Source organism: Salmo trutta, chromosome 32, assembly GCF_901001165.1.
Source record: "Salmo trutta chromosome 32, fSalTru1.1, whole genome shotgun sequence".
Classification (NCBI taxonomy): Eukaryota; Metazoa; Chordata; class Actinopteri; order Salmoniformes; family Salmonidae; genus Salmo; species Salmo trutta.
The window spans coordinates 32428211-32449876 of NC_042988.1; the positions used below are offsets into that span (position 1 = coordinate 32428211).

Here is a 21666-nt window from a genome sequence, read left to right on the forward strand (position 1 = left end):
TGTACTGTACAGGTGGAAATTATTCCAGCTACTACAAATGCATACTCTGACCATAAACCCTATAGGCACAGACAGTCCGTGTCATTGGAAGATGTGAAGGTTATTTTTGACTGCCTTTGACAAACGTAATCTTCAACATTTTCCGAAACGTTGTGAGTTGAAATTCATATTTTCTAATAAAGTGTCTTCAGATAATGTTATTATAACTTTATGTTTTTACATTATTTGTAGATAAGTCATCTAAACCTTGTTCCCGCTCTCAGTGCTCCATCTCCGGTTGCTTTCCCCTCCCGGGATATTTGATCGTCTGACTTCCCGCTCCTGCGCAGTCTGCCCTGGCCTAAACACCACTTTAACTTTCGTATTTTCTTCTCTCTCCCCTCCGCAAACATGTCGGAGTACAGCTCTGTACCGGCACCCGGGGCTGGAGCTCCTCTCGGCGGACATCTAGCTATCGGTAACGGTGGTGGAATAAAAAAAGATGCCTTTGCAGACGCGGTACAACGGGCCCGGCAGGTGAGACAGAAGCGGGAGGCAGTGTAGCTATGCGCGTGAGCGCCACTGGGAAGGGGTGAAGCAAATGTGACTATTGTCTTGTTTTGTGGTTGTTAGCTTGCAAAGCTGGCTGACTATGTTTGGCGAGCAATCAATACTGTTGCCAGTTATGATTATTATAGCTACCAAGTTAACGTTATAAGTAAAGTGAATTTGAAGACCCAGTTGACGTGCCACTGCAGAAATACCGTTATGATGTTGTTTCCAGTGCATGCAGGCTGAGTTAGCCGTCTCCCAATGTTGTTGTTGTTGAGAGCTGGCTGCTTCTGCTGCATGCAGAGACAAAGTCCCGATGATAGACAAGCGGGCTTCGAGCCCTCAGCGTGTCTGTGTTGTTGAGTGCATTCCCAACAAAGTATATATCCTCAGCTAACCAGCCAACACTGTCAAGTTTGCCCACTTGAGTTGAATTGACATCATTCAGCTCACAGACAATTAGCATCTCATGTAATATTTGAAGTTGCTTATCAACGTTAGTTAATACCCAGGACCAGCACAAATAAATCAGACATTCTCATCATGTCATGATATGCTCTTTGAATATCTGTTATGTGTTCAAGTGACTTCAACTTTTGTGCATCAGATTGCTGCCAAGATTGGTGAATGTGCAGGGGTAGCCCCTATGAACAACATCAATGCACCAGAAGTCTTTCCCTTCACAGCACAGAAACGACAGCTGGAGGACCCAGGTACACACGTACACACACACACACTGCTGGGGACTGTGAAAGGGCCACTGCCAATGTGAACGTCTGATAACTGGAGTGTGTGTGTGTGTGTGTGTGTGTGTGTGTGTACAGATTATTGTGAGATCAGATTCAACCTTTGTTTACTTGTTTTTTTTTTCTTCCCACAGATCAACCTGAGAGCAAGAAAATGGCTCCACAGAGTGACGTGGACTCAGCCACAGCTCTCTGTAAGTTTCTCTTCCTCATGTCTCCTACTACCTACTAAACCTGCTCCATGTCTAACATGAATGTCAACCCTGTCCCCTGGTCTGTCTGTCTGTACTGTCCGGCCCCTCTCCCCTGTTCTGTGTCAGTACTGTTTCATCACTCTCCCCTGGTCTGTCTGTCTGTACTGTCTGGCCCCTCTCCCCTGTTCTGTGTCAATACTGTTTCGCCACTCTTCCCTGGTTTGTCAGTACTGTTTCGCCCCTCTTCCCTGGTTGGTGTCTGTACTGTCCGGCCCCTCTTCCCTGGTCTGTCGCTGTGAGAATCACCTATGTTTGTCTTGTCCTGTCCTTATTTTGCAGTGTGTCAGTAATCTGAGCCGTCCTCTCTCTCTATATATCTCTTTCTTTATCTCTTTCTTTCTCTCTTTCCTTTTACAGCTATCGGAGCCCAACTGGCAGCACTGGCCCAGCAGAGGTAAATCATTAGCATAATTTAATCCATAACATCCAAGTTGGTCTCTAAAATGAAGTGAAATAGTATTGGGGATTGGAATTAGTTCTTCAGCAGAAGATTAATGGTGACAATATGTTGACGATTTGGATAACGAACTGTTGTGCTTGGCTTCTCTCTCCCACAGTGCCAGGCTCACAAGCACCTCAGAGGAGTACAGTGTTCCTGATGGAATGGTGGGACTCAGTAAGTGCACTTTCTCCAACATGGTCACCGGATTAGTTTTTTCATGCTCGTGTTGAATTTGAACATTACTGGACTCATCATGAACATCAGAATCAATAAAAATAACAGCTCTCCTCTCTTCCTCTCCTCCAGTCATTGGCCGGGGCGGAGAACAGATCAACAAGATCCAGCAGGAATCAGGCTGCAAGGTTCAGATAGCCCCAGGTGAGGGACTGTGGAAAGTGTGGCCTTTATAGTCAATGGTTAGGACCAGTTCTATAGTTGAACTCTCTTCGTGTGTGTGTGTGTGTTATTGACTGTTTGTTGGTTGTTTTCAGACAGTGGAGGTTTACCAGAGAGGAGTGTCTCTCTCACAGGGTCCCCAGACTCCATACAGTAAGTGAGATCCTACTAGCTAATTGTGACATTTTGTATTGTTATCCCAAGATGCTGTTCACCTCTAGCCACTCAATTTACACAGCGCTATCTTTATGTATGGCATATCTCTGTAGTTCCACTATTAATGTGTGCTATTGCACGCATCAGTTGCATTGACCCACCCCTCTCTCTCTTCCACTCTGACTAGGAAAGCCAAGGTTTTATTGGATGAGATTGTGTCTCGGGGGAGGGGCACGCCCCCCTCATCCTTCCACGAGGCGACCAATGGACAGAGTGGCTCAGGGCAGGAGATGATGATTCCCGCAGGCAAGGCTGGCCTCATCATCGGCAAGGGAGGGGAGACCATCAAACAGCTACAGGTATATACAGACAGTCAGTCGGCCTCACCAGTAGCCAGAGAAGTGTTCCACAACACATTGCCGGGGGTTTTGATATATTGACAGTTTCATCGCAAACAGGCTGATGTGTGCAGTCATGCAAATTATTTTTTGGGGTGGTTAAATCTACAGAGCAAGCATGAAAGAAATATAAGCAGGAAACTCGTATCTCATTACACAAGTATTTCATGGGCCATTTGAGCGGGAGTTGTGAGTGAATCATTGCCATCGGTTGGTTGAGCAGAGCTGACCATGCTGTCTGTCTGCGGCGTTGACAGGAGCGAGCAGGAGTGAAGATGATCCTGATTCAGGACGCGTCTCAGGGACCCAACATGGACAAGCCCCTGCGCATCATCGGGGAGCCGTACAAAGTGGAGGTAACACAAGGCCTTGCTACAATCTGCATCCCATATTGAATTGGCATGCTGTACTGCAGCTCTGCAGATGGGGGATTTGGGGGCAGCTTTTGATGTGCTAATAGCTGTTCTCCCTAAGGAGACTTAATAAAGTTGTTTGAATTTGAATATCTGTCCTGTGGGTCTGCTCAGCAAGCCATGGAGTTGGTGCAGGAGATACTGAGGGAGAGGGATCAGCCTGGCTTCGGAGACAGGAACGAGTACGGCTCCCGCATGGGGGGAGGTGGGGGAGCCATGGACGTAAGTGAGAGGGGTGTGTGTGGAGAGGGACTCACATTCCCCATCACAGGTCTGATGTTTTATTCGTATGAGAGTGAGCACCTTCCTATAGCTAGCAGTCTAATCTATTTGGCACTGTCTAACCTGCTCTCTGATTGGCTAGGTTCCAGTGCCGCGACACTCTGTCGGGGTGGTGATTGGTCGCAACGGGGAGATGATCAAGAAGATTCAGAACGACGCAGGAGTCAGGATTCAGTTTAAACCAGGTACATAACGTTTCATAGTCATGTCATATGAACTACTGCTACTCAACTCATTTACACGGTTTAACCACAAGTTCTGTGGTGTCTACTAACAAGCTCTACATTCTGTATGTGGTGTTGCACAAGACTCAGAGGAAATGTCCTGTCTTTGCAGATGATGGCACAGGTCCAGATAAGATGGCCCACATCATGGGCCCACCAGACTGCTGTGACAATGCTGCCCAGATCATCCAGGAGCTACTGCAGAGCATCAGGGTCAGAGAGGAGGGAGGACAGGGGGTACATACCTCACACACGCACGTAGAGTATCTGAAAAACAGCCACTGCTCACACGCCAGCTTGGAACTGTTTACATACAAGTGTATTGGAGCTGCCATGATGCCATGCCTTGTGGAACATACAACACTCAATGCATTTAGTGAACCACTGGAACATTGTAAACAAATGGAACATTGTAAACAAATGGACTCCATAACCTAGACAAATGATAGTCCTAGTGTTAGAGCATTCCCATAATTCCCCATACAGTACATTACTGTTATTAGGAGGTAAATATCCTCATCTTAATAAACAAACGCTGACTTTCTGACGTCTAGGACTTAAATATAAATTGTATTAAGACCCTCTTTCTCTCTCTCTTCCACCCTCCTTCCTTCTCAGGGTCCTCCCGGGCCTCCAGGCATGTCCCCGAGTGGTGGCGGCAGGGGCCGCAGCCGAGGGGGTCAGGGGAGCTGGGGTCCCCCTGGTGGTGGAGGAGAGGAGATGACTTTCTCCATTCCGGCCCACAAGTGTGGCCTGGTGATCGGACGGGGCGGGGAGAACATCAAGGCCATCAACCAGCAGACTGGGGCCTTTGTGGAGATCTCCCGCCAGCTGCCCCCCAACGGGGACCCTAACTTCAAGCTCTTTGTCATTCGAGGCTCTCCGCAGCAGATAGATCACGCCAAGCAGCTCATCGAGGACAAGATCGAGGTATGCAGGGTTCCTGCTCAGGGTAAGGAGGAAAGGGCAGAAGGATGGATGGATGGGTTTGTGGTGTTGGAAAAGTAATTTGGGGAAATGGACATGATTGCTTCAACGCACAGTCAATGGAGTCAAACTGGCGATTGATTTGCTATCACTCTTTTCACCATAGATGTGAACATAATGTCCATGCATCTAACTGGTTGTGCTTTCCAGGGTCCCCTCTGTCCTGTTTGTCCAGGTCCTGGTGGACCAGGCCCCATGGGTCCCTACAATCCTGATCCCTATAACCCAGGACCCCCAGGAGCCCCTGGACCACAGTGAGTGGAGACTGGAAATGTAGTCATCACAAACTCTGGCTTTTACAAGCCTCTACTGGCTAAAATGTTACATTACAACGATACAATCATTGATGGGACCAATGGAAGTCTACTGAGTAGTAACTGGGTTTTCTCTATCCCCCAAGTGGAGGTCTTCATGGCTACCCCCCACAGGGCTGGGGCAACACCTACCAGCAGTGGCAGCCCCAAGCACCCCACGACCCCAGTGAGTGACCTGCAACATTGACCTTTCAGACCCTCACTGTGGACAGGAAATGGTTACATTGGAACTATAACTTTCAATGGCCTCCCAATGTTTTCTCTCGCTGTAATCACTTATTTGAAAAGACTGAGAAAGGGAAAGCAATATGGAGTCAACTCCACCCAGCCTACCAGTGGTCTCTTTTGGGCTTTCCTACCATATAGATTTATCTCCGTGTCATTTCAAAACAGTGGTTACAACAGAGAGCAGGCTTTAGTTAGCCTGGTCCCAGATATGTTTCTGCTGTCTTGCCAACTCCATTGTCTGGTGTCACAATGTCCATAGGAGTACAGCACAAACTGGGGCCAGGCTAGCTTTTAGTGGTACATAACCCTGCAAAGATTTTCAAAATCATCTGTGATGGGAGAATGTCTTTCTGTGTTGGCTATTGATAATAACTCACCCTATCTCTCTCTGCCCCCTGGTTTCTAAGCTCAGGCAGGTAGCAGGGCACGCTCAGCCCTATGAGGACCTCACCTCCAACTGCCATCTTTTTTAGGCAAGGCAGCCGGTGCCGCGGACCCTAACGCAGCCTGGGCAGCCTATTATGGCCAGTACTACCAGGGAGGGCAGCCAGGGGGAGCAGGGCCCGGCCAGCCCCCCACCAACCCCACCGCTGGTGGCCCAGCACCTGGAGACCAGCCCCAGGCCAGCCAGACCCCTGGGGGCCAGCCTGACTACACCAAGGCCTGGGAGGAGTACTACAAGAAGATGGGTGTTGGTGAGACCACTGGTCTACTATAGTTACTAGAATAACACCACAGGAGGAAAGAGAGCAGTTGTTTCCCTCTTAGAAAAGGAAAGATGGGCACTGTCTAATTTTGTCATTTTAGACAGTGTCTATCTTTCCCATTTAATTTTGTATCGAGGCGTATAGCTGTCTACTGTTGTGGGCTGTTGACTACGCTTGACTTTAGATTACTTTCAAGGTCTAAAATCATCTGACAAACTTTAATTTTGAAGTGAACCAGCGCTTTAGCATATCTCTTCTTCATCCATAAGACCCCCTCTCCTCTGCTCCCCCAGCCCAGGCAGGAGGCGATGCAGCAGGGCCAGGAGCAGCAGGTGCCCCAGCAGCCCCAGGTGGAGGCCAGCAGGACTACAGTGCAGCCTGGGCAGAGTACTACAGGCAGCAGGCTGCTTACTACGGCCAAACAGGACAGGCCCCAGGACAGCCTGCCACCCCTCAGCAAGGCCAGCAGGTAAAGTTACACTCTGTGTGTACTGTGAGAGTACTCGGATGTGTATGTCTAACAAGTTGTGTTTTGTATATTGCCTAGGTGTGTGCGTTCTGTCCTGAGGTGTACTGGCCTGGGTTGCAGTCTGTTTTTGGCATCCAGGCTGAAGATGTTACTGGTTGTGGTTCTCTGACTCTGTACTTTTACTCTTTTCTTTCTCTCCAGACACAGTGAGAGGCTCGGCTGAGACTCATAAAGAAAGGCTACTACTACTTAACCCAACCAGTCAACAGAATCCGGCCATTTTTTTTTTATTCTATTATATCTATATTTTTTGTTCTGAAGTGATTCTGTGCTGGCAGTCCTTTCCCTGTCCCTCCCCTTTCCCCATCCACCAACTCACCACTTGTTTAAATAAATATGCGAAAAGAAAAAACTATTGCTCTGCCTGTGAGCTGAATAATGAGATGGATTTCTTGGGCTGTTATCTTTCATTTTGGTTCCCTGAAATCTTCCCTTGTTTTCTCCGTCATCTGTCAATAAAAACATGAACTTGGGGAGATTTGAACTCTAAACCATGAAAGCCAGATTTACTCTCCTGAAATGCTCATCACTCACCCAATGAAATCGCACTTTCCCCTTTTTTAATTTTATTTACCACAGCCAAACTGTCTATTCAAGTGACTTACTTCTAGTCCTACACTACTAATACTGCATTTACTGAAATTAACATTGATTTATAAAGATTACAATTAATTATGTTAGTGGTAAAATGATTAAGTGAGTGGTTTTGCTTTAAAAGGTGATTCTTTTAATTACTTGGTAGTTTGATTTCTCCTTCATTTGGAACATTCCCATCACCTAAGTTGCTTGGTCTTCATACATTTTGAGCTTTGCTTTTGATTTTATGTTCTGTGAATTATATTTTTGTTTTCCGTGAGTGTGTGTGACTGTACAGTGTTTAGAATGTGTCCCCACACGTGATGATTAACGTGCGTGTCTGTCTGTGTGGTTGCACAGCGGAAGACTTCAGTGATTGTGGAACGCTAGTTAACATAGCCACGGGTATATCTACAGTGGGAAGTTACCTACTGCATACATCACATAACACTAGTCTGTTTAACTCAACCTGTTGCATGGGAGACGAATGGTGTTAGAAGTTTTAGTTTTCCTTGATCTGTGACACGGTCTTCTACATTGTAAGTTTTTTATTTTTCAAATGTTTTGAGTAATGTTCCAATAAGAGATGTCCTGCTCTCCCACCAGTTAGATCACCACCTTCTGATGGGATGTCCTGACCTCCCACCAGTTAGATCACCTTCTGATGGGATGTCCTGACCTCCCACCAGTTAGATCACCTTCTGATGGGATGTCCTGACCTCCCACCAGTTAGATCACCTTCTGATGGGATGTCCTGACCTCCCACCAGTTAGATCACCACCTTCTGATGGGATGTCCTGACCTCTCACCAGTTAGATCACCACCTTCTGATGGGATGTCCTGACCTCCCACCAGTTAGATCACCTTCTGATGGGATGTCCTGACCTCCCACCAGTTAGATCACCTTCTGATGGGATGTCCTGACCTCCCACCAGTTAGATCGCCTTCTGATGGGATGTCCTGACCTCTCAGCAGTTAGATCACCACCTTCTGATGGGATGTCCTGACCTCCCACCAGTTAGATCACCACCTTCTGATGGGATGTCCTGACCTCTCACCAGTTAGATCACCACCTTCTGATGGGATGTCCTGACCTCTCACCAGTTAGATCACTACCTTCTGATGGGATGTCCTGACCTCTCACCAGTTAGATCACCACCTTCTGATGGGATGTCCTGACCTCTCACCAGTTAGATCACCACCTTCTGATGGGATGTCCTGACCTCTCACCAGTTAGATCACCACCTTCTGATGGGATGTCCTGACCTCTCACCAGTTAGATCACCACCTTCTGATGGGATGTCCTGACCTCTCACCAGTTAGATCACCACCTTCTGATGGGATGTCCTGACCTCTCACCAGTTAGATCACCACCTTCTGATGGGATGTCCTGACCTCCCACCAGTTAGATCACCTTCTGATGGGATGTCCTGACCTCCTACCAGTTAGATCACCACCTTCTGATGGGATGTCCTGACCTCCCACCAGTTAGATCACCACCTTCTGATGGGATGTCCTGACCTCCCACCAGTTAGATCACCACCTTCTGATGGGATGTCCTGACCTCCCACCAGTTAGATCACCTTCTGATGGGATGTCCTGCTCTCCCACCAGTTAGATCACCTTCTGATGGGATGTCCTGACCTCCCACCTGTTAGATCACCTTCTGATGGTCATTGAGGACAGGAGTTCTCCCTGCCCAGGGAAAAACTTTTGGCCATAGTTATAGGCTTTAAATGGGGCTGGTTGCAAAATTCCAGGAACTTTCAATAAATTCCCTGAAATACCGGTTGGAGGATTCCCAGGATCAGGAGGGAATAAGCAGGAAATCCAGAATCCTCCAGCCCGAGTTTCTGGAAAACCCAGGGAATTTATTGGAAGTTCATGGAATTTTACAACCCTAACTAGGGTCCCTGGTCAGGGAAAAACTCCTGGCCCTATTCAGAGTGAGTTAAGGTTGCACTGGAATAAGCTATGGTTGAAGTCATGAGTAAGATGGCAATTTATGGTTGTTGAGGTTGTTAACCTCAGGGTCGTGTTCATAAGGGACTAACAGACTGAAACAGAGAGGGACTACTTGGACTTGTCCAATAAGTGCACATTTTCTGTTGCAAAACGTTTTGGTACAGTGTGCCCAAATGAACATGACCCAGACATGTTGATTCACTAACTCTTGAGGAAGAATGGCAGCTTGGGCACTGTATTGGAGTCTGCATTTTGCAGGGCACAGTGTTGATATTGTGAATAAAATGACCACCAGCAGCAACATTCTGTTGAATTAAAAGGGTGAAAAGTCAACATATTTTTCAACTTGTGTGTCCAGTTTTGTTTCTGTTAGTGTGTTCCATAATGCTTTATCAAGGAGCAAGACTAGTGTTTGGGCTCCCGAGTGGCGCAGCGGTCTAATCAAATCAAAGTTTATTTGTCACATGCGCCGAATACAACAGGTGTAGACCTTACAGTGAAATGCTTACTTACAGGCTCTAACCAATAGTGCAAAAAAGATATTAGGTGAACAATAGGAAAGTAAAGAAATAAAATAAAAACCTGTAAAATAACAGTAGCGAAGCTACATACAGGCAACAGTTAGTCGGGTTGATTGAGGTAGTATGTACATGTAGATATGGTTAAAGTGGCTGCATATATGATGAACAGAGAGTTGCAGTAGTGTAAAAGGGGGTGGCGGGACACAATGCAGATAGCCCGGTTAGCCAATGTGCGGGGGCACTGGTTGGTTGGGCCAATTGAGGTAGTATGTACATGAATGTATAGTTAGTGACTGCATATATGATAAACAGAGTAGCAGCAGCGTAAAAGAGTGGTTGGGGGGGGGGGGGGGCACAATGCAATAGTCCGGGTAGCCATTTGATTACCTGTTCAGGAGTCTTATGGCTTGGGGGTAAAAACTGTTGAGAAGCCTTTTTGTCCTAGACTTGGCACTCCAGTACTGCTTGCCATGGGGTAGTAGAGAGAACAGTCTATGACTGGGGTCTTTGACAATTTTTAGGGCCTTCCTCTGACACTGCCTGGTGAAGAGGTCCTGGATGGCAGGCAGCTTAGCCCCAGTAATGAACTGGGCCGTACGCACTACTCTCTGTAGTGTCTTGCGGTCAGAGGCCGAGCAGTTGCCGTACCAAGCAGTGATGCAACCAGTCAGGATGCTCTCAATGTTGCCGCTGTAGAACCTTATGAGGATCTGAGGACCCATGCCAAATCTTTTTAGTTTCCTGAGGGGGAATAGGCTTTGTCGTGCCCTCTTCACGACTGTCTTAGTGTGTTTGGACCATTCTAGTTTGTTGATGTGGACACAAAGGAACTTGAAGCTCTCAAACTGCTCCACTATAGCCCCGTCAATGAGAATGGGGGCGTACTCGGTCCTCCTTTTCCTGTAGTCCACAATCATCTCCTTAGTCTTGGTTACGTTGAGGGATAGGTTGTTATTCTAGCACCATCCGGCCAGGTCTCTGATCTCCTTCCTATAGGCTGTCCCGTCGTTGTCGGTGATCAGGCCTACCACTGTTGTGTCGTCTGCAAACTTATTGATGGTGTTGGAGTCGTGCCTGGCCATGCAGTCGTGGGTAAACAGGGAGTACAGGAGGGGACTGAGCACGCACCCCTGGGGGGCTCCAGTGTTGAGGATCAGCGTGGCAGATGTGTTGCTACCTACCCTCACCACCTGGGGGTGGCCCGTCAGGAAGTCCAGGATCCAGTTGCAGAGGGAGGTGTTTAGTCCCAGGGTCCTTAGCTTAGTGATGAGCTTTGAGGCTACTATGGTGTTGAATGCTGAGCTGTAGTCAATGAATAGCATTCTCACATAGGTGTTCCTTTTGTCCAGGTGGGAAAGGGCAGTGTGGCGTGCAATAGAGATTGCATCATCTGTGGATCTGTTTGTGAGGTATGCAAATTGGAGTGGGTCTAGGGTTTCTGGGAATATGGTGTGAGCCATTACCAGCCCTTCAAAGCACTTCATGGCTACGGACATGAGTGCTACAGGTTTGTAGTCATTTAGGCAGGTTGCCTTCGTGTTCTTGGGCACAGGGACTATGGTGGTCTGCTTGAAACATGTTGGTATTACAGACTCAATCAGGGACATGTTGAAAATGTCAGGGGAGACACCTGCCAGTTGGTCAGTGCAAGAGGTGTCACTACAGTACCTGGTTCGATTCCAGGCTGTATAACATGATTGGGAGTTCCATAGGGCAGCGCACAATTGGCCCAGTGTCGTCCAGGTTTGGCTGGAGTAGGCCATCATTGTAAATAAGAATTTGTTCTTAACTAACTTGCCTAGTTAAATTACTATCCCATTCCCACCACTAGGGGTCACTAGAGAGCTGCCTCATGTAGCCTCACCTTTTTATTTATTTGTATTTTTATTTAACCTTTATTTACCTAGGCAAGTCAGTTAAGAACAAATTCTTATTTACTTCCAGAGTTGTAGGTTAATTAGTGCCTGTTTGGCTATGCGAGAGCAGCGAGACTACCTTAACTGTAGTAGTATCAGCATGTAGACAACAACAAATTAACTAAATGTCTATCAAAGAGTAAGTAAACCACTTAAAGCCTACCAATGTGCTTTCACCACAGTATGTGACTTGACCACAGTCTGTTTTCAGGAAAATGTATTTACTGTGGTCCTTCGTTTGTGGGTGGTGTGTGTGTTAATATTACAGTTTCTCAATTCCTGTCACACCGAAAGGAGACAGGAAGCTGAACCTGAGCTCTTCTGTAAGTAAGCATTTCACTGTAAGGTCTACACGTGTTGTGAAAAATACAATTTGATTTGATTCTGAGCAGTGCTTGCCACAAAGACTACGTGACAGACCAGGGGTCTATTTACTTGGAACCAAACGTAAGCAAACAGGACGAAATGGGGAGGAACCTACATACATTTGTCCAATAGAAACCTTTATTTTCTGAAACAGTTTGCACTAATGAATACACCACAGCCATTGTGATGGAAAGTACAATCTTTGTACATCACAAGGTAGAGTCCCCACATCCTGCTCCAACGGAAACGAGTCTGTACATTTCAGAGGAGAAAACAAAGGCAAGGGTGTGACAACTTAAAAAATTCTTAATTTATTTTATATCTTTAAAATTAAAAGCATTTGAAGTGCATTCTACAACCTCCCAAAGGCACAGTCATATATGTTTTTGACCAAATTCATAAAACACTGCCACACAATACCGTTTTTGTTTTTAGAAGTAAGAAACTGAACTCTATAAAAATGACAAACATTTTTGTCTGGAAAAGAATGGCCATTGTATAGGGAGATCCGCAGGACATGGGAGGATATATCAGCTGTGGTAGCAGCAGACGCCCCAGAGGGTTAAACATGCTGGTTTAGAGGTCCATGCTGCGTGCTCAAGATATGCATTGCTGCCTTTGAAAACATTCTTGTGACACTTAAATGCAATGAAATGTTCATACAATACATGTTCAACAACCGAACTGATAGTGGTGGACAATGTTCTATGAACATGGCTTCAACAAAAAATCAACAGCAGAAAAACATTAGCAGGAAGGAAACGAGTGAGACAGAATGAGAGATGTAGAGGAAAATAAGGTGACTGATTCCCCTGTCTCGTTTCACATCGAGCCTGACCCCAGATCTGTTTGTGCTGTCATTCCAACTTCTATAAGACAGCACAAACAGATCTGGGACCATGCTAAACCCATACAACAACGGCACCGACTGTAAGGGTCTTCCTCAGAATACCTTACACCTGTGCGCTGCGATTCCATCAGACACAGATATACAGTACTGTACATGAGAGAGATCTATAGGGATCTCGAAGTGGAGACTGTCTGTGATAAATAGGCAGAACTGTTATATTCTAGCCTGGTACCCGATCGGTTTGTGCTGTCTCGCCAACTTATAAGGTCATTGTCAAACCAGGAGTTGGCAAGATAGTACAAACATATTTGGGACCAGGCTACTGACATCTCACCATATAAAAGGACAGTCGTTGACTGTGACTGTGCAAACGAAGCAGGACCCTTGGCCTGTGTATGTATGGAGAGCTCACTTGAGGAAATCATACACACTCAATAACGACTCTCAGTAAATACACACACACACAAAATATACTTAGTGTGTGACAGATTGACACCACATCACCAGACAAAGAAAGGTTCACTTTGTGACAATGAAAAGGAAATAGTGACACACACATATATAATTATATTATCGCATTTTAACTCAGTCCAGCACAGTCCTTCTTGGAATATGTAAACAAACAAAGTAGTTATTTGAAATCAGAAATGTTTGGCACAGAAATGAAAAAGACAAAACAAACATAAAAAATAAGGCTGGCACATTGACGTGTGGACAACAAGAGGCCACAAAGGTCTCAACAGAAACCAATAAAACAGATGGCAATGAAGTACTTGAAAACACAAACAGGAATATATATTGAACTGATCCCTCTTTACAGAACTGCACATTCAGCAGCAGAGGCAGATGGACACTGCAGGTGAGAGAAATTATGGGACTACTTTGCAACATCCATGGGGTTGACATGGAAACACCTTTAAACCAGGGTTTTACCTTTTGTGTGCGTGTGTGAGTGGTTGTGACTGGAACCCCCAAAACCATGACACACTTTTTCAGGAAAGGAACAAATCAAATTAAAAATAACCAAAAAAAACATTCACCTAAAATGATTTTGAATGCCTTTGAAAATATCCACCAAATATACAGTCAACACTTCTTCTGAAGCAGACTCCACAATCGTACAACCAGACACACGTTACAAGACACACACACGATCACAAAAATCCATGCATGTTCATTCACACCCTAAAAATACAGCACAGCAGTAGGACCCCAGCACGCACGCACGCACACACACCACGGGCATCAAACACACACACACCAACTCTCTTTACAGTCTATCTGCTGTCACCCACATGCCCCATCTCCTTCTGACTGGCTCTTGGGCTTTGATTGACATGAGAGTGACAGCTAAATGGACAATCTAGAACTGCAGAATCGTAAGCAGCCATTTCCTCTTCCATCCTCTTCCTCCCTCCGTTCCTCCCTATACAGAAGGGTTGGGTAAGGGAGGACAAACTGTTAACCGTCACATCTTCAGGACCACCTTGGTACAGCAGACAGTTGTTGGAGGGTAGTTTAGGTTGGCATGTACATTGCGCTGCCCTGTTGTCAGCCAGTGACACCAATACAGAGAAACATGGCAGGTCCTTGTTCAATACACAGATCCATCCAAGTGACAACACACACTTTCTCTTCACTCCATGGGTCGGGCGGGTGTGTGTGTGTGTGTAAGTTCACCCTGCGTCCTTTGTCCAGCAATGCCGGACCGGTGATTGTGTGCCCATCCATGCATGTGTGGTATCTGTGCTTACAGCAGCCTTGTGCCATACAGACCTTATTGGGACTGTGTGTGTGTGTCTGTGTGTGTGTGCACTGATGGGTCAGCATCTATGTGTAGAGACTGCAGCAATTTCCATTGAGTGTATGCACATTGTGTGTGTGTGTGTACAGTATCTACACTGAAATGTGTGTAGAAACGGTACATTAGAGGTTGACATGGGAACAGGTCTGTCAGGAATGGGAAGTTCTAGAGTCATGTTCGGGACAGCACAGGATCCACAATCCACAGGATTGTAATGTGTGGAGCATTTCATTCAAATAAACTGTGTAGCCCTAATATCACCTAAAATCTAAATATAATGACAATTTCCTTCCTTCCAGCTCACTCCTCGCTTCAGTTGGAGCCAGTCACTACTTTACGCCCCGATCACACGATAGTGTCATTACGCAAAATGGTCCGCAGCATCATCTGGATATGTGTTAAACAAAAGTTCAACGTTCACCTTCTGCTACCATTTCTGTCAGGCTGTCTTCACATACAGTCTGATGCATACATTCGATAAATCCAACGTATGCACCACACAGAACGCACTGCAACTGCCTCTGCAACGCAATGCTGCAAGGCAAACACAGCGTTCCAGTGGAAATGAATGTACATCTGGTGTACCAAAATGCAATGCCGCTATTGATGTGATCGAGGCATAATGGAGGAAATGATTTCTGTGTGTAAAAATCTGCATGGGACAGGAGTGATTACTATCAGAATGGGACAGGAAAGTTCCGGGGTTATAGTCAGTCTGTCTGTGAATGGAAGTGTGTTTGTGCATGTGTGTATCCGTGTGTGTGTGTGTTAGTGTGTATCAGTGTGTGTGTGTTCAGTCCTGGCCCGTGGTGAAGAGTACTCTCTGGTCGGTTCTGGCCAGCTTGGTAGGCGGCTCCAGAGACTCCTCCCCCAGCCCCGCCCCGTCAGAGGGCAGAGACAGCTCCTGACACTCGTCATCGCTCTCCTCTTCCTCCTCCTCTTCCTCTTCTGGAAAACACACACAAGTGGGATGAAGGTTAATATCAGAAACCATGGTTATAGGAATACATTGCCCAATCCCAAATGAGTCCCTAACCCCTACGCCCTATGCTCTCAGATCTCCACAAATGCGTAAGGGGTAGGGATTGATCTGGGATTGGGAAATCCTCAATAAGTAGCTTTATGTCTGGCTGCCATGTGCTTTGTATCAAACAACATGGACGGTAGTTACCTTTGTCTGGATCCAGTGGGTTCAAACTCCTGCCAAGACTGGCGAACTGAGAGACATAGGAAATGAATCAGTAACAATTGAATAGTAACAACTGAACAACGGTAACTAATATCAACAGCACATTAGCTTTTTTGGCTTGGGCCACTGTGCGCGCGTGTGTGTATGTGTGTGTACCTCTCCCATGACAGCGATGGGTGTCTCTCCTTTAGCCTGGGCTACTCTGTGTTCTATCAGGTAGTACATATACTCATCATACAGCAGTCTGATCAGATGGAAGGATCCAAAGCTGGCAGCACTACGCAGAGTCAGGTCTCTAATCACCATGGAACTGGATGGAGAGGAGGAACAGATCGGTTTGGCATGGACAAACAAATCTGGATTTCCTGACTAACCAGGAAAAAAATATCTCTGAGCAGTAGCGTTGTAAAATTTCAGGACCTTTCCCAAATTTCCCAGTTGGAGGATTCCCTCCCTGCCTATTCCCATTTGATTCTAGTTGAAAATGTGTGAAAATTACCGGAAATGTTCAACCGTATTTAGCAGTCATGGGACTAGATGGGACTAATCCCATTCTCACCTGTAGAAGGACCATTTGAGCAGGAAGAGCTTAGCTGCCTTGGGGAAGGCGGTGCTGGCCTGGTAGGGCTTTAGGACCTGGGAGACCACCCCATCCAGCCAGGCAGCCCACTGCTCCAGAGAGTTCTGCTGCTGCAGGGTCAGCTTGAAGTCCTGCTCCAACTGCTGCACCACACGGTCCTCACAGCGACACACCCATGACGCCTGCTCCTGTATGGAGAGAGAGGGAAGTAGAGGGAGAGAGAGAGGGGAGGGGGAGAGAGAGGTGGAGGGAGAGAGAGATGGGGGAGAGAGGAAAAGAGAGAGGGGAGGGGAAGAGGAAAAGAGACAGAGGAGGGGGAGAGAGGTGGAGGGAGAGAGAGAAAGAAAGAGGGGAGGAAGGGGAGAGAAAGAGAGAGAGTCGTCAGTATCATGTCTCTTATATGTTCGTCACTTCATAATTACAAAATATAGTAGTTGAATGACAAGGTAATATAGGCCACCTGTGTTACGTCAGCAGGACAACAACACACAGAGCTTTAGGACATTATACTACATCTACCAAACAAACACTACAGGGATCCCCCTCAGTGCTGGTCTGCATCATATCAATATAATGACATGTCTATGGTCTGGACAGTGTCTGTTACTATACACTGTAACCACAGGTCTTAGGTCAGACGGACCTGAACGTTGGCGAAATCCACGCGGTTGAGGTCGCTGAGCATCTGGTTTATCTGAGCTGTGTTCTGTAGCACGGCCCTGGCTGCCTGGGCCAGGTGGTTCAGAGAGGTGTACCTGCGCAGCGTCTGGGCAAACGAACTGGCTGACGTTACCTGGAGGATGAGAGGAGGAAGTGAGAAAAGAGAGCGTGACAAGACCTCACCAAGAACACACACACACCGCAGAAACCAACACATGCTGCCCAACACGCATGCAAGCAGACACACACCTTAATGCGGACCATCTCTTCTGGGATGTTCATCATAGCGTTGGTCAACCAACTCTCCAGACTCTTGGCAAAGTTGCGGATGGCTTGAGTTAAGGCACCTGTAGACAGGAGAGAGAGGGGTTGACACAGGGCTGAACTGAATGTGCTCTCCTATGTGGTGGTGAACAGAATGTCCTTGAACTCAAACCACCTGTGTTTTATTGTGTTATGTAGTAGCTCCACCAGGCCTATGTCATGTTATGTAGATAATTAGTGTAATATAGTGCTATGTCATGTCACATAGTATAATGCAGTGCAGCATAACGCTATGTCTTGTGTACTGTAATAAAATAAAATAAAAGTTTATTTGTCACGTGCGCTGAATACAACAGGTGTAGACCTTACAGTGAAATGCTTACTTACAGGCTCGAACCAATAGTGCAAAAAGGTATTTGGTGAACAATAGGTAAGTAAAGAAATAAAACACAGTAAAAAGAAAGGCTATATACAGTAGCGAGGCTATATACAGACACCGGTTAGTCAGGCTGATTGAGGTAGTATGTACACGTAGATATGGTTAAAGTGACTATGCCTATATGACGAACAGAGAGTAGCAGTAGCGTAAAAGGTCACTGAGTATAGTGTAATGTTGTGCTATGTAGTATTATACAGTACCTTCAGAAAGTATTCACAACATGTTGTTGTGTAAAAAGTGGGATTAAAATAGATTTAATTGTCATTTTTTGTCAACGATCTACACAAAATACTATGTAATGTCAAAGTGGAAGAAAAATTCCAACATTTGTAAAAAAAAATAAAAAAATAAAAACACTAATATATCTTGGTTAGATAAGTATTCAACCCCCTGAGTCAATACATGTTAGAATCACCTTTGGCAGCGATTGCAGCTGTCAGTCTTTCTAGGTAAGTCTCTCAGAGCTTTCCACACATCGACTGTGCAACATTTGCCCATTATTAATTTCAAAATTCATCAAGCTCTGTCAAATTGGTTGTTGATCATTGCTAGACAACCATTTTCAGGTCTTGCCACAGATTTTGAAGCAGATTTACAGTAAGTCAAAACTGTAACTCGGCCACTCAGGAACATTCACTGTCTTCTTGGTAAGCAACTCCAATGTAGATTTGGCCTTGTGTTTTAGGTTATTGTCCTGCTGAAAGTGTCTCTTGGAAAGCAGACTGAACCAGGTTTTCCTCTAGGATTTTGTCTGTGCTTAGCTCCATTCTGTTTCTTTTTTTATCCTGAAAAACTCCCCAGTCCTTAACGATTACAAGCATACCCATAACATTATGCAGACACCACTATGCTTGGAAATATGGAGAGTGGTACTCAGTACTGTGTTGTATTTTCCCCAAACATAACACTTTGTATTCAGGACAAAAAGTGAATTGCTTTGCCACATTTTTTTGCAGTATTACTTTAGTGCATGTTTTGTAATATTTTTCTTCTGTACAGGCTTATTTCTTTTCACTCTGTCAATTAGGTTAGTATTGTGGAGTAACTACAATGTGAGTGATCCATCCTCAGTTTTCTCTTATCACAGCCATTAAACTCTAAAACTATTTTAAAGTCACCATTGGCCTAATGGTGAAATCCAGAGCGGCTTCTTGATACACCGTCCAAAGTGTAATTAATAACTTCCCCATGCTCAAAGGGATATTCACCCATCTACCAATAGGTTCCCTTCTTTGCGAGGCGTTGGAAAACCTCCCTGGTCTTTATGGTTGAATCTGTGCTTGAAATTCACTGCTGGACTGAGGCACCTGACATATAATTGTATGTGTGGGGTACAGAGATGAGGTAGTCTTTCAAAAATCATGTTAAACACTATTATTGAACACAGAGTGAGTCCATGCAACATATTATGTGACTTGTTTAGCATATTTTTACTCCTGAACATATTTAGGCTTACCATAACAAAGGGGTTGAATACTTATTGACTCAAGACATTTCAGATTTTAATTTGTAAAAATGTCTAAATACATAAGTTCACATTGACATTATGGGGTATTGTGTCTTGGCCAGTGACAAACAATCTCAATTTAATCCATTTAAAAAAATTCAGGCTGTAACACAACAACATGTGGAAAAAGTCAAGAGGTTTGCTAACTTTCTGAAGGCGCTGTATACTGCTCTGTAGTTTTATCAGTATGATGTGTTGTGTGGTGCGTTCTAACTCACTGGGGATGGGCCGCAGCACATCGGGGATGAGGATCTCCACCAGACCCTGGTACAGGCTGTTGTCACAGTCACGGCTCCAGCGGAGCACAGGGTCGTACTTACACAGGATCACTAGACAGTCCTTGGGCAGGCGCTTCTCAGACTCATCATGTCTGTTACAACAATACAGATACGTTAGAAAATGACACAAGAGTCTCGAAAATACGACTTGATATATATAAAAAAAATGACAGTTGCTTTAGTAGCATATTGAAGTCCCAGGACAAGACGTACACAGCCAGTGTGCCAGTGTCTCCACTCTGGCTCTCTTCAAACCTCCAGAAGGTCTTCCACAGGGTCTCCACCAGGGTGAACTGCAGGTTGATCGTCACGTCCAGAATAGCCTGGAAACAAAGAGAGAACACCAGCACCATCAGTATCAACTAGCTTAGCTCCTCCCTGGACAGCTGGACAGACAGAAACAACAGTGAGACGTACAGATTCCATGTACATAACAGGACTATACAAGAACTGATGAATGAACAATGACATACACCAGGGGTAGGTCTCTGTACAGACAGACAGGGGTAGGTCTCTGTGCAGACAGACAGACAGGGGTAGGTCTCTGTACAGACAGACAGGGGTAGGTCTCTGTGCAGACAGACAGACAGGGGTAGGTCTCTGTACAGACAGACAGGGGTAGGTCTCTGTGCAGACAGACAGGGTTAGGTCTCTGTGCAGACAGACAGGGTTAGGTCTCTGTGCAGACAGACAGGGTTAGGTCTCTGTACAGACAGACAGGGGTAGGTCTCTGTACAGACAGACAGGGGTAGGTCTCTGTACAGACAGACAGGGGTAGGTCTCTGTACAGACAGACAGGGGTAGGTCTCTGTACAGACAGACAGGGGTAGGTCTCTGTACAGACAGACAGGGGTAGGTCTCTGTACAGACAGACAGACAGGGGTAGGTCTCTGTACAGACAGACAGACAGGGGTAGGTCTCTGTACAGACAGACAGACAGGGGTAGGTCTCTGTGCAGACAGACAGACAGGGGTAGGTCTCTGTGCAGACAGACAGACAGGGGTAGGTCTCTGTACAGAGACAGGGGTAGGCCTCTGTACAGACAGACAGACAGGGGGAGGTCTCTGTACAGACAGACAGGGGTAGGCCTCTGTACAGACAGACAGGGGTAGGTCTCTGTACAGACAGACAGGGGTAGGTCTCTGTGCAGACAGACAGACAGGGGTAGATCTCTGTACAGACAGACAGGGGTAGGCCTCTGTACAGACAGACAGACAGGGGTAGGTCTCTGTACAGACAGACAGGGGTAGGCCTCTGTACAGACAGACAGGGGTAGGTCTCTGTACAGACAGACAGGGGTAGGTCTCTGTGCAGACAGACAGACAGGGGTAGGTCTCTGTACAGACAGACAGGGGTAGGTCTCTGTACAGACAGACAGGGGTAGGTCTCTGTACAGACAGACAGGGGTAGGTCTCTGTACAGACAGACAGGGGTAGGTCTCTGTACAGACAGACAGGGGTAGGTCTCTGTACAGACAGACAGACAGGGGTAGGTCTCTGTACAGACAGACAGGGGTAGGTCTCTGTGCAGACAGACAGACAGGGGTAGGTCTCTGTACAGAGACAGGGGTAGGTCTCTGTGCAGACAGACAGGGGTAGGTCTCTGTACAGAGACAGGGGTAGGCCTCTGTACAGACAGACAGACAGGGGTAGGTCTCTGTACAGACAGACAGGGGTAGGCCTCTGTACAGACAGACAGGGGTAGGTCTCTGTACAGACAGACAGGGGTAGGTCTCTGTGCAGACAGACAGACAGGGGTAGATCTCTGTACAGACAGACAGGGGTAGGTCTCTGTACAGACAGACAGGGGTAGGTCTCTGTGCAGACAGACAGACAGGGGTAGGTCTCTGTACAGACAGACAGACAGGGGTAGGTCTCTGTGCAGACAGACAGGGGTAGGTCTCTGTACAGACAGACAGGGGTAGGCCTCTGTACAGACAGACAGGGGTAGGTCTCTGTACAGACAGACAGGGGTAGGCCTCTGTACAGACAGACAGGGGTAGGTCTCTGTACAGACAGACAGGGGTAGGTCTCTGTACAGACAGACAGGGGTAGGCCTCTGTACAGACAGACAGGGGTAGGTCTCTGTACAGACAGACAGGGGTAGGTCTCTGTACAGACAGACAGGGGTAGGTCTCTGTACAG

The 21666-nt window shown here is 46.4% G+C and overlaps 2 protein-coding genes across 8 annotated transcripts in view; one reads left to right on the top strand and one right to left on the bottom strand.

The window, feature by feature from the left end:
• The first annotated feature begins 306 nt into the window (after positions 1–306).
• On the top strand, positions 307–9492 carry LOC115171733 (far upstream element-binding protein 2). Of its 5 annotated transcripts, none has more exons than XM_029728819.1 (18): positions 307–516; positions 1139–1244; positions 1412–1471; positions 1889–1925; positions 2089–2147; positions 2280–2351; positions 2465–2522; positions 2713–2884; positions 3181–3279; positions 3451–3558; positions 3701–3803; positions 3955–4079; positions 4461–4772; positions 4980–5083; positions 5230–5309; positions 5845–6066; positions 6372–6547; positions 6749–9492. In XM_029728819.1, exons 1-18 carry the CDS (start codon positions 391–393, stop codon positions 6755–6757), a joined length of 2028 nt encoding a protein of 675 aa, XP_029584679.1. In that variant the 5' UTR covers positions 307–390; the 3' UTR covers positions 6758–9492. The 5 variants fall into 5 exon arrangements, with proteins under 5 accessions (XP_029584679.1, XP_029584680.1, XP_029584682.1 ...); XM_029728820.1 differs by having other exon boundaries at positions 3955–4055; XM_029728822.1 differs by lacking the exons at positions 6372–6547; positions 6749–9492 and having other exon boundaries at positions 5770–5932.
• A 2575-nt stretch (positions 9493–12067) lies between these two features.
• The window catches only part of LOC115171736 (MHC class II regulatory factor RFX1), a 22476-nt gene continuing 12877 nt past the window's right edge, over positions 12068–21666 (bottom strand). For all 3 annotated transcript variants that reach the window (XM_029728827.1, XM_029728826.1, XM_029728828.1), the window contains 8 exons: positions 19736–19845; positions 19463–19614; positions 17284–17381; positions 17018–17167; positions 16354–16562; positions 15951–16104; positions 15777–15822; positions 12068–15553 (listed from right to left, as the gene is read on the bottom strand). In XM_029728827.1, the coding sequence (XP_029584687.1) occupies positions 15399–15553; positions 15777–15822; positions 15951–16104; positions 16354–16562; positions 17018–17167; positions 17284–17381; positions 19463–19614; positions 19736–19845 (1074 nt within the window). In that variant the 3' untranslated portion in view covers positions 12068–15398. The remainder of the gene's footprint in view (positions 15554–15776; positions 15823–15950; positions 16105–16353; positions 16563–17017; positions 17168–17283; positions 17382–19462; positions 19615–19735; positions 19846–21666) is intronic.

What these genes read in the sequence shown, in the direction of transcription:
- LOC115171733 (XM_029728819.1), top strand. Translation starts at nt 391, where the DNA reads ATGTCGGAGTACAGCTCTGTACCGGCACCCGGGGCTGGAGCTCCTCTC. An exon ending in GCAGCACTGGCCCAGCAGAG is followed by an intron (nt 1,926 to 2,088) that starts GTAAATCATTAG and finishes TCTCTCCCACAG; the next exon opens with TGCCAGGCTCACAAGCACCT. An exon ending in TGATGGAATGGTGGGACTCA is followed by an intron (nt 2,148 to 2,279) that starts GTAAGTGCACTT and finishes CCTCTCCTCCAG; the next exon opens with TCATTGGCCGGGGCGGAGAA.